The sequence below is a fragment of the Myotis myotis genome, unplaced genomic scaffold (genome assembly GCF_014108235.1).
Source record: "Myotis myotis isolate mMyoMyo1 unplaced genomic scaffold, mMyoMyo1.p scaffold_m19_p_13, whole genome shotgun sequence".
Taxonomy (NCBI): Eukaryota; Metazoa; Chordata; class Mammalia; order Chiroptera; family Vespertilionidae; genus Myotis; species Myotis myotis.
This window is the reverse complement of record NW_023416317.1, coordinates 14083074-14095801: the sequence shown is the minus strand read 5'-3', so window position 1 is coordinate 14095801 and position 12728 is coordinate 14083074. Positions and strand designations below refer to the sequence as shown.

At 41.1% G+C, this 12728-nt stretch overlaps 1 protein-coding gene across 1 annotated transcript in view; it reads right to left on the bottom strand.

Annotated features, from left to right (window-relative positions):
• Positions 1–12728, bottom strand: part of DNAH12 (dynein axonemal heavy chain 12) — a 233864-nt gene that overhangs the window by 138041 nt on the left and 83095 nt on the right. Inside the window, exons 26-29 of the mRNA XM_036331828.1 lie at positions 9212–9364; positions 8719–8958; positions 8153–8398; positions 7701–7820 (exon numbers count right to left, since the gene is read on the bottom strand). Of these exons, the coding sequence (XP_036187721.1) occupies positions 7701–7820; positions 8153–8398; positions 8719–8958; positions 9212–9364 (759 nt within the window). The remainder of the gene's footprint in view (positions 1–7700; positions 7821–8152; positions 8399–8718; positions 8959–9211; positions 9365–12728) is intronic.

Genomic DNA, 12728 nt, shown 5'->3' with positions numbered 1-12728 from the left:
TGCCTTGAGTTGTATCCTTTATAAAAACCAGTAAATATAAATAAACTGTGTTTCTGAGTTTTGTGAGCTGTTCTAGCAAATTATCAAACCCCTGAAGTACGATGGCCTAGAACTTGAGACTGCTATCAGAAGTGAGGGATAGTTTTATAGGACCAAGCCCCAATTTGGAATCTGACACTAATTCCAGGTAGTTAGTGTCAGAATTGAATTGTTGAACACTCAGTTGGTGTCCAGAGAATCAAAAAATTGGTTGTTGGTTGTAAAAAATACCCTAGAATCACCACAATCTGATTCTGTCATAGGACATATATTAGTATTTGAGTTTGAAGATGAAAAACAAGGAGAACCTAAGACCTTAGACCAGGGGTGGGTAACCCCTGGCATGCGTGCCAAACATGGCACACCAGTAACTTTTGCTGGCACGCAAAACCCACTCTTATAATCTTCCATTTACAATTTTTATGAACATTGGAATGACTTAAATGTTAAACTACAAGAAACTGGCAAGACACTTGATGTAATGTTTGGTTACATAAAGGCTTTTGAAAAGAAACTGGAAGTCTTTAAGAGGGATGTGGATGGTGAGAGATTTAGGTAATTCCCAAACCTCAAGAGGCACATCAAAGACCTCCCAAAAGATGACAGAACAGACTGTCAATGCCTTCAAAAGCTGTTTTTAAACATCATTGAGTCAACTATTGAGCAGTTCTTCTCAAGATTTGCGAAATTCAGAGAACTGGAAGAGACAGCAAAATTCATGAGGTTTCCAGACAGCATGAAACTGGAGCAACTAAACTTACAAATGTTTTCATGGATAGACATGGCTGACTTTGAAATGCAGTTGATTGAATTTCAGAGTAGCTCAATTTGGAAGCAGAAATTTATTGACCTTAGAGTTGACTTGGAAAACATTGAAAAAAAGCAATTAGAGACAGGAGTACCAGAGAGAAATGTCGAAAACGAACTATGGACTTGGAATGCCATTCCAGAAAATTTTTTCTGTTTAAAAAACTTTGCAACAGCGTTACTTTCCATGATTTCATCCACATACACTTGTGAATCTTTGTTCTCAGTGATTAATTTTGTTAAGTCTCGTAATAGGAGTAGCCTGACAGATGAAAGTAGTAGCTTGTGCATATCTCTGAAGGTCACGAAATATAAACCTGATGTAAAATCTGTCGTCAGTGATGCAGCAGCAAAAGTCCCACTGATAATATCAAACAGAGTCATAAATTTTCCTGTCGGACTATCAGTGTACATGTATGCATTAAAAAATAAATATATTTTTCATCATCATATACTGTGTTTTTTGTCGCTCGAATGAATTTCATTATTTCTTCAAGGTTTTTCACATAAGTACACCTTAAGAGATATCAAGTAGGTGTAACATGTTCTCAAAAAATTAGGGTTGGCACACAGAAGAATTTTGAGTCAGAAATTTTGCTGGTTTTGGCACGCACTCACAAAAAGGTTGCCCACCCCTGCCTTAGACTTAAGACCTTAGAACTTAGCTCCTTGAGTTAAGCTCTTCTGACCCCTAATACCTTTCAAAATTATATCTTGTCTCTGAACTCTTCATTAGTCTCTGGATTCCTATTTAATCTACGCACAGCCTTCTCCAGATTCCTGAACCCTTCTAGATGCTGGAATAAGAACCCCAGCATAATTGGCGCACCGAACTATGAACATTTTGGAGATGAAGGATTCATCTGAGCGGAAACAGCACCAGTTATGGTGAAAACTCCTCTAAGCCCATGTAGATTCCTGCAACAACGGATCCCAGAGAGGAACTGAGGAGACTGCTCCAGCCACAGAATAGCAGTGGCCCCAAAGAAACAGTCCAGAAATGAAGATGGTGAAGACGCCTTGCCATGCTAGCAGTCAGCAGCTGTGCATCGCTGCAGGTTGCCCAGGACCAAACCAGAGAAGGTTGGACCTGCATTGCCATCATTTGTCCACCATCCAGAACTGAAATATCAATGCTGACATGTGCACATAAAAAACTGTTAGACATTGAAATTTGCACTCTAAGAACTGTTGGCCCACTGATGAACAAGAATAGATACAGAGGCAGAGCAGCATTGAACAGACTGTCAAACTATAGTGGGAAGCCTGGGGAGGGTTGGGAGGGGTGTAAGAGATCAACCGAAGGACTTGTATGCATGCATATAAGAATAATCAATGGACACAAGACACTGGGGGGTAGGGGAAACCGGGGAAATGTCAACGGGGGGAAAAAGGAGACATATGTAATACTCTTTGTAATACTTTAAGCAATAAAACAAAATTAAAAAAAAAAGAACTATTGGCCCAGAAAGAAACTTACTGCAAACTGATTCCTTTGATGCCTGGCAGCAATTTAAAGGGACATGATAGAACTCTGTCCTTTCCATTCAATTTAAAAATCTTAAAACATACACTCTTGTTAAATTTTAAATAATCAAAAAGGGCGAGATGCTGGAGACCAATTCCAGCATGTCATAATTTCAAGAGTTTCATCAAAAGGTTGATGAGACTTGGGGACTCAACAGGGTTGAGTCACACATGTAGTCACCTGTTGGGAATGGCTGAAGGTATTTCCCCAAACCTGAATAGGATACATTAAATTGATTGTGGCTGCCAGGCAGCTAAAAGGCATCTTAATGTACATGTTATTGCCTCCTACTGGCCAAACATCTGAACAGCCGTAGGCTCATTCCCCCATTCTGACAATGGACTCTGTAACCAAACCCTGACCCTATGAAGTGTATATCTCTGCCTTGCCTCAGGACATATTGTGTTAATAAAAAGCATGGGGTCCTGGGGATGGAGAGAACCTAAGACCTTACACTTAAGACCTTAGAACTTAGCTCCTTTAGCTAAGCTCCTGTGACCCCCAATGCCTTTCAAAATTAAAAAAAAGGAGGCAAAAAGTAAATAATGCTTTAAGTCAAGTGATAACTTAATGATATAAAAGCTCAAACTAACAAAAAAAGATTTCAAAGTACAGACAGTCCTCGGGTTATGCTGGACTCAACGTATGTCGTTTCATGGTTACACTGCCATCTCCCATTTATTTATATAAAAAAAAATTTCCGTCATTTTGACATATGTACATACGTGTTTTATGTTTTTTATTATTTATTTACCACAAGTAAAGGTCAGGAATTGTTATCTTTCTTTTAAATTGTTTTTACTGTTTCACTTCACTACTGCTGTGTATATGCTCCGTGTGAGTGACATAGGTGCTTATGTAGGTAGGTTCCGACTTATAGCAAAAATCACATTACATCGTGCCGTAGGAAAATCTCCTACGTAACCTGACGACCTACTGTAATATCAATAGAGAGAAGGAGTGAGAGTTGAATAATAATATGGTCGCTATGATACACACTGGTGGTCAGTGCACTCCCACAGGAGGAGCACTGCTCAGCCAGAAGCCGGCTCATGGCTGGCAAGCACAGCAGTGGTGGCAGGAGCCTCTCCCACCTCCGCTGCAGGCAGGCAGTGAGGGGCAAGGGGTCCCAGACTGTGAGAGGGCACAGGCCGAGCTGAGAGATACCCTCCTAGTACACCGGGACTCTGGTGTGTGTGTGTGTGTGTGTATGCCCCCTCTGTCTATAATTTATTTATTTATTTATTTATTTATATTTTTTAATTAAATTTTTATTGTTCAGATTATTACAGCTGTTCCTCTTTTTTCCCCCATAGCTCCCCTCCACCGTTCCCACCCCACCCTCTGCCCTTACCCACCCCCCACTGTCCTCATCCCTAGGTATACGATATTTGTCCAGTCTCTTCCTGCATCCCCCACACTCCTAACCCCCCCCCAAGAATAGTCCACTCCCTTTCTATTCCTCTGATTCTATTATATTCACCAGTTTATTCTGTTCATCAGATTATTTATTCACTTGATTTTTAGATTCACTTGTTGATAGATGTGTATTTGTTGTCCATAATTTGTATCTTTACCTTTTTCTTCTTCTTCCTCTTCTTAAAGGATATCTTTCAGCATTTTATATACTACTGGTTTGGTGAGGATGAATTCCTTTAGCTTTTTCTTATCTGTGAAGCTCTTTATCTGACCTTCAATTCTGAATGATAGCTTTGCTGGGTAAAGTAATCTTGGTTGTAGGTTCTTGGCATTCATCACTTTGAATATTTCTTGCCACTCCCTTCTGGCCTGCAAAGTTTCTGTTGAGAAATCAGCTGACAGTCGTATGGGTACTCCCTTGTAGGTAACGGATTTTCTTTCTCTTGCTGCTTTTAGGATTCTCTCTTTGTCTTTTGCTCTTGGCATTTTAATTATGATGTGTCTTGGTGTGGTCCTCTTTGGATTCCTTTTGTTTGGGGTTCTCTGTGCTTCCTGGACTTGTAAGTCTATTTCTTTCACCAGATAAGGGAAGTTTTCTGTCATTATTTCTTCAAATAGGTTTTCAATATCTTGCTCTCTCTCTTCTTCTGGCACCCCTATAATTCGGATGTTGGTACGCTTGAAGTTGTCCCAGGGGCTCCTCACACTATCTTCATATTTTTGGATTCTTTTTTCTTTTCCAGTTGGGTGTTTTTTGCTTCTTCGTATTTCAAATCTTTGTCTTGATTCTTGTGATCCTCTAGTATGCTGTTGGAACTCTGTATAATATTCTTTATTTCAGTCAGTGTATGCTTAATTTCTAGTTGGTCCTTTTTCATAACCTCGAGGGTCTCACTAGATTTCTTGAGGGTCTCACTAAGTTTATTGGTGGTCTCACTAGACTTATTGAGAGTCTTACTAAATTTATTGGCAGTTTCTAGAAAATTCTTGAAAAACCTTATAAGGGTGGTTTTGAATTATATCCAGTAGTTTGCTTTTCTCCATTTCTGTCATTTGTGACCTGTTTCTTTGTCTCCGCATTTTTATGCTTCCCTGTGTTGATGGAGCTGGTTTCTGTGCTAGGTGTCCTATAGGGCCCAGTGGCTCAGCCTCCCCAATTACCTGAGGTGGACACTCTTGGTGCACCCCTTTGTGGGCTTTGTGCACAGTCTTGTTGTAGTTAAGCCTTGATTGTTGTAGGTGTCACTGGGAGAAATTGACCTCCAGGCCAATTGGCTGTGAGAATTAGCTGTGTCTGCAGTGGGAGAACTTCTGTGCTGAAGACACCCTTCTGGGGCAAGACTTACTTCAGTGGGAGTTTGTTGCTCACTGAGTCTGCCCCTTGAATGTGTCCCTTATGGATCTGTGGAGTTGTAATCTGGATGGTCCCACTCTGACTACTGGGTACACTGGCTCTTGGATTTCTAAGGAGGTGCTAATTTAGCCTCTGCCTGAGGCTAACCAGCAGGAGCCCAGCTGTGAAGCAATGCAAGCTGCTGTGGGGCCTTGGGCCTTCTTTTGGATGTTCTGGCTTTCTCAGACACAGCTGCAGTTTGTTAGGTAATTTTCAGATTGCAAAGGGTCAGGCCTTTCATATGCAAAAGTCTCTGTGCACAGCTTGGGTGGGCGGGGTCTCAGGGGATCAACAGGGCAGAGCAAGCAGCTATGGCTGCTCCTCAGTCCTGCCCTAAGAGGCCCTATTTCTCAGTGTTGGTAATTGCTGCAAGCACCTCTGAGAGAAGGCCGCCCTCAAGTTCCGACCAATGCCAGACAGTCCTGTTTCTCCCGTATGAGTCTGGGTCCCCAGAGACTCACCCGGAACTGTAGTTCAGAGCAGTTGGGAGCTTGCAACTCCCTCCCGATTGAAAAAGACAACTGTGTCCTCAGTTTCCAGCCCTTTCCACGTGGACTGCGTCCTCAGCTGCCAGCCCTTTCCGCACGCCTCTGTACCCCTGCACTTTACTTCTGCACTTCCTCTGAGTCTCAGTGTGCTTTTCTCTTTCCTTCTAGTTGTAGAATTTCCACTCAGCCAGCCTTCCTGTGGTTTTGGATAATGTTCGTTTTGTCTTTTAGTTGTATTTTTGAAGTGGTTGTGCGAGGCAGCAATTTCCGGTGTCTACCTATGCCGCCATCTTGGTTTCCCCCTCTGTCAATAATTTAAATGGAATTGGAAATACACATACTTTGTTTCTTTAAAAAAAAAAAGAGCAACCATATTATTTAAATTTGAGAAACAAATCGTTGTTAACTATAAGATGTTTTACCACTTTCAGCTTAGAATCTTTTGTTACCAGCTGAAGTATACAACAGTATTATAGTATACACTAGAGGCCTGGTGCACAAAAATTTGTGCACCCGGGGCAGAGCGGGGGGTCCCTCAGCCCACCTGTGCCCTATCGCAGTCTGGGACCCCTCGGGGGATGACCACTTGCTGGCTTAGGCCTGTTCCCCAGGGGATTGGGCCTAAGATGGCAATCATGCATCCCTCTGGCAGCCCAGCAGCCCTCAGGGGATTCCCACTTGCCAGCAGGGAGCAGATCTAAGCTGTAGTCAGACATCCTTAGAGCTGCTTAGGAGGCAGGAAAGGCTCCCACCACCACCGCCGTACTGGCAGCCATCAGCCTTCCTTGTGGCTGAGCAGAGCTTCCCCATGTGAGAGCGCACTGACCACCAGAAGGCACCTCCTGCATTGAGCGTCTGCCCCCTGGTGATCAGTGTGTGTCATAGTGATCAGTCATTCCCAGTCTTTCTGCTATTAGGGTCAGTTTGCATATTACTCTTTTACTATATAGGATAGAGGCCTGGTGCATGAGTGGGGGCCGGCTGGTGTGCCTAGAAGGGTGTCCCAGATCAGGGTGGGGGTCCTACTTGGGTGCCTGGCCAGCCTGGGTGAGGGGTTGATGGCTGTTTTCAGGCTGGCCACACCCCCTTTAGGGTGGGGGTCCCCACTGGGGTGCCTGGACAGTCTGGGTGAGGGGCTGAGGGCCGTTTTCAGGTGGGCGGGTGACTGAAGCTCCCAGCCTCTCCTTTTTTTCTTTTTTTTAATTCTTGGATTTATTTACCTTCTATAATTGAAACATTGTTGCCATCACTGGCACTCCCAGCTCTGAGGCCACAGCTGGCTGAAAGCAGGTATCTGGGGTTTGTTTAGCTTCTATAATTGAAACATTGTTGCTTTCAGCCTCAGAGCCAGCCGTGGCAGGCGGGGAACCTTCGCTTCCTCCATCACTGGAGCAAGCAAGCCTCATGTTCGCTTCAGCTGCGTGGCTGCCGGCCGCCATCTTTGTTGGCAGTTAATTTGCATATCGCCCTGATTAGCCAATGGGAAGCATAGCGGAGGTACGGTTAATTACCCCTTTTGTCTTTTATTAGATAGGATAGTAGTAAGTATTAGAAATCACACGATAGAAAATACTTATTCTCTTACAACAATCATCTTTGACCTGAACTTTGTCAACCCTAGTATCATATAACAGAATGTACTAGTAAAATTTACTCATTTTCATATTAAGGTGACCAAACTAGGGGTTTATCCTCCCAACAGAATGATTTCACCCATTTAATAAAACCTTGTAGCCCTAACCGGTTTGGTTCAGCAGATAGAGCGTCAGCCTGGGGACTGAAGGGTCCCAGGTTCAATTCCAGTCAAGGGCATGTACCCGGGTTGCGGGCACATCCCCAGTAGGGGGCATGCAAGAGGCAGCTGAATCGATGCTTCTCTCATCGATGTTTCTAACTATCTCTCTCCCTCTCCCTTCCTCTCTGTAAAACATCAATAAAATATATTTTTTAAAAGAACACCTTGTAAACTATTAAGTCATGAGATAAATTTGTTTGCGGAGTAAGTTATTCTCAGAGGTTTACTTACATGATAGTCAGCTTCAGGAAGTTTAATGCCAGGAAATAAGTCACTAGTTATTCCATTAAATAAGGGTATATCATGTGATAAAAACTTTGGTTCATTTACATCTTTAATGGATCGAAGAAGCTAAAAGCATCCAAAAAGTGCAATATTAAGTTAATTGCCAGTATTTGCCCTTTCCTCCCCATACCCAAAGTCAAAGTTTATTTTACATTGTTCCATGGAATCCCCATACTGAAAAGCCAACACTATGCTTATCGAACCAAAAGGTCCTTGCATTTACATAAAGTATAATGAATAACATAACCCCTAAACTATCATTTCAACCTCTTATAAAAAGGCTCAAAGCAAGAACTCTCTTTTTTGCCTATAGTTCCTGATTAACCACACTAAAAAAATTATCTTTTACTCAGACTTTCTTTCACAATGTATGTATTCATTCATGTATGTATACTTACAAGTATATCTTCATTTTCATTTGGAAATTTTAGTTTTAGGTTTCCAGCAGCCACTAAAACTGCTTTCACTGCTCGCATTCCATAGTCATAATGAAACTGCGATGAGAGCTGTTCTGAGCAAAGCCTATAGGTCATTACTATCTTCACAGACAAAGGTTTTGCATTCAGAAATCCATAGGAGTAGAGGGAGATTTCTGCTATGAGGGCATAGTTTGGAACCATCATAGCCACTGTTCTAAAAAGAACCTGAAGTATATAATAAATGAAATATATTATTTACATAAAGAAAACCATTTTAATACTAAGCATAAGCACCCAAAAATAATGTGTTGATATTCAAGTTTATTCACCCAATGCAGCAACTTTTCATTAACTCTTTAATTTTTCACTAGCACGTTAATAGTTTTGTGCCCTTTAATTTTTTTTAGACACCTAAAAGCGTTTTTGGAGGTTTACCATGCAGAAAATAGAAAAGAGAAATTACAAAAACATGTGAGAAAATATACCTTTTGAGTGGGTTATGCTGCTACTTTGATTAACAAATTTACATTCTTAAAAAATATTACCTTAAGATTGTCTGGCAATTCAGAACGTCCTGCATAGCCAGGATTCATGGTAATAGCTACAAAACAGTTGGGATTGAGTTTAAGTTCTGTCCCTTCAAAAACAAACACATCCAGCTTCTGTTGAATGGCTCTCTGAATGCAAAGGATCTGTTGAGCTACCACTGACAACACTTCCAACTCAATTCGATTAAATTCATCAAAGCAAGCCCAAGCACCAGAAGAAGCCAATCCTTTAAAAAACTAAGGACCAGAAAAAAGGAAGATAATTTTTCTTAGGAAAAGGCATCACTTATTAAAACAAACATTTAACCTTTTAAGTAAAAACTGAAAATTAAGGTTAATAAAAGCCCAAAGATATAAACAATGTTGTTATCTGTAAACCCAAGGTTCAAGTAATGCTTAAACTACATTCAAATAATGTTTAACTGAGTTTGCTTCAGTTTATCCAGTTACACCTAGCTATAAGTTGGTAACATTTAAAATGTAACTTTACCTTTCCCATTGCTAGATAATCTAACCCATCTGAACAGTTGAACACCACACACTGTACAGCAAGAGCTTTAGCCAAGTCCTTGGTGGTTTCAGTTTTTCCTGTGCCTGCTGGTCCTTCTGGAGCACCTCCAAGATTTAAATAGAAGGCACCTATCTGAAAAGAAACATTTTTGTGAAAAGAAATAATCCATGCTTAACTGAAAACAACACACATAATCACTTCCAAAATGGATTTAGTTTTAGTTGTAACTTCAGAGAGGCAGTAATAAAATTACATTTTTCAGTTAATTTTTAGCACACAATTTTCTAGCTGTACAAAAAGTAAGCAGTTTATAGAGTTCAAAAAAGTGAAAATGTATCAAAATCTCCTTATCCTTTAATACTTTGCATGTACAGTATTCCATTTGCCTTTAAAAACAAAGAAAATCTAGCCTTGAGGTGTTACAATTTGGTCAGAAAGGTTTAATTAGAAGTGGCTGTGGAGATAATTATAGAGTTCCATAATGAAAATCTCTTGGCTAGCCTCAAAGAGAGTACATATTTGAAAGTGGGTGTTATGAATGGGGACCCATCAGTTGGAAGAGAAACATGACCTATTATATAATTTTATCTATGATTCACCCTGGCTATTGATCCTGATACTCTTGGTATGTTCTCTATTCCCATACACTATTCTATACTTCTCCTACCACTAATATTGCTTTCTACCTTGCCTTACAGGTAATTATGTCGATTTTTCCCTCTCACTTAGTCTTTAAGTTCAATAAGCACAACATCAGCAGTATCTGAATGCTTTCTGGGTTTCCACAATGACTGGAACAGAGGCGGAACATTTTTAGAAGTATATAGATTACAGTCAACTCTCTAACTATGAAGTTTGCTTCATAAAAACCAATATGAGAGTTTGTAAAACTTGACTCCTTTTAGGAGAAATAAGGTTAAGGGACACATGGTTGTACATATAGGGAGGCAGGAAGTTTATGGGAACTTCTGTACTTTCTACTTAATTTTGTTGAGAACCTAAAACTGCTCTTTTAAAAGACTATTTTAAAAATAAGTAATAAATAAACCTATAAAATAATATTTTTACATTTACTAAAATAAAATAATAGACATCTAAATAAAGGCAATATCAATGATATTTTACCTATCTTAAATTTATGATAAATGCTACACTGTTAATGTCCATTCATTTGATTGCTAGAAACCTTTCTCTTTACAATTTCAAGAAAATTCTTACAAGTCTGCTCCTTTTATTATGGGCTAGTGTCTTGGTGCACGGATTTGTGCACATTGATAGGAAATTAGAAGAAATATTTTAATATCACTATTCGCCCTTTCTCTATAATAGAAGTGTCAACCAAATTCATGATCGACAATGACAGATCGAAACACACGCATGTGATTGGCTCCAGTGAGAGCTTTATATGTATTGCGCATGTGCAAGTCAACTTAGCCTTTTACATATATAGAATAAACTTGCTTAATTATACCTGCTTTTTGTGTTTGTTTTGATTAATTAAATCTTTATTGTTCAGATTAATACAGTTGTTCCTCTTTTCCCCCCCCATAACTCTCCTCCACCCAGTTCCCACCCCACCCACCTCCCTCACTCCCCACCCACTATCCTCATCCATAGGTGCACAATTGTTGTCCAGTCTCTTCCCGAATCCCCCTCACCCCTTTCCCCCCCAAGAATAGTCAGTCCACTCCCTTCTATGCCCCTGATTCTATTATAATCACCAGTTCATTCTGTTCATCAGATTATTCACTTGATTTTCAGATTCACTTGTTGATAGATATGTATTTGTTCTTCATAATTTATATCTTTACCTTTTTCTTCTTCTTCCTCTTTTTAAATGATACCTTTCAGCATTTCATATAATACTGGTTTGGTGGTGATGAACTCCTTTAGCTTTTCCTTATCTGTGAAGCTCTTTATCTGACCTTCAATTCTGAATGATAGCTTTACTGGATAAAGTAATCTTGGTTGTAGGTTCTTGGCATTCATCACTTTGAATATTTCTTGCCACTCTCTTCTGGCTTGCATGGTTTCTGTTGAGAAATCAGCTGACAGTCGTATGGGTACTCCCTTGTAGGTAATAACTGACTGTCTTTCTCTTGCTGCTTTTAAGATTCTCTCTTTATCTTTTGCTCTTGGCATTTTAATTATGATGTGTCTTGGTGTGGTCCTCTTTGGATTCCTTTTGTTTGGGGTTCTCTACGCTTCCTGGACTTGTAAGTCTATTTCTTTCACCAGGTAGGGGAAGTTTTCTGTCATTATTTCTTCAAATAGGTTTTCAATATCTTTCTCTCTCTCTTCTTCTGGCACCCCCATAATTCAGATGTTGGTACGCTTGGAGCTGTCCCAGAGGCTCCTTACACTATCTTCATATTTTTGGATTCTTTTTTCATTTTGCTTTTCTGGTTGGGTGTTTTTTGCTTCTTCGTATTTCAAATAGTTGACTTGATTCTTGCGATCCTCTAGTCTGCTGTTGGGATTCCGTATAATATTCTTTATTTCAGTCAGTGCATGCTTAATTTCTAGTTGGTCCTTTATCACAGCCTCAAGGGTCTCATTAGATTTCTTGTAGGTCTCATTAAGTTTATAGGCAGTTTCTAGAAAATTCTTGAAAAGCCTTAAATGTGTGGTTTTGAACTCTATATCCAGTATTTTGCTTTCCTCCATTTCTGTCATTTGTGTCCTTTTTCTTTGTCTCTGCATTTTTTATGCTTCCCTGTGTTGATAGAGTGGTTTTCAGTGCTAAGTGTCCTCTAGGGCCCAGTGGCTCAGCCTCCCCAATTACCTGAGGAGGACACTCTTGGTGCACCCCCTTGTGGTCTTTGTGCACAGTCTTGTTGTAGTTAAGCCTTGATTGTTGTGTCACTGGGAGGAATTGACCTCCAGGCCAATTGGCTATGAGAATCAGCTGTGTCTGCAGTGGGAGAACTTCTGTGCGGGAGACACCCCTCTGGGACAAGACTTGCTTCAGTGGGACTTTGGTGCTCACTGAGTCTGCCCCCTGAGTGTGTCCTTTAAGGTTCCACAGAGCTGCAAACTGGATGGTCCCACTCTGACCTCTGGGTGGCTCCTGTCTCCTGGATCTCTAGGGAGGTGCTAATCTAGCCTCTGCCTTAGGCTATCCAGCAAAAGCCTCCCTGCAGGGCTTGGGCGGGGCGGGTCCCACAGGATCAACAGGGTGGGGCTAGCAGTTATGGCTGCTCTCAAAGGCTCTGCTTCTCAGTGTCTGGGCAATCTCTGCATGCCCCTCTGAGAGAAAGCTGCCCTCAAGTTCCGACCGATGCCAGACAGTCCTGCTTCTCCCGTATGAGTCTGGGTCCCCAGAGACTCGCCCGGAACTGGAGCTCAAAGCCTGAGACTCCCTCCCGATTGAAAACGACAACCACGCCCTCAGCCGCCAGCCTGCTCCGCATGCACCTCCGCACCTTAGTATTTTACTTCCGCACTGCGCCTCCTCTGAGTCTCGGTATGCTTTTCTCTTTCTTTCTAGTTGTAG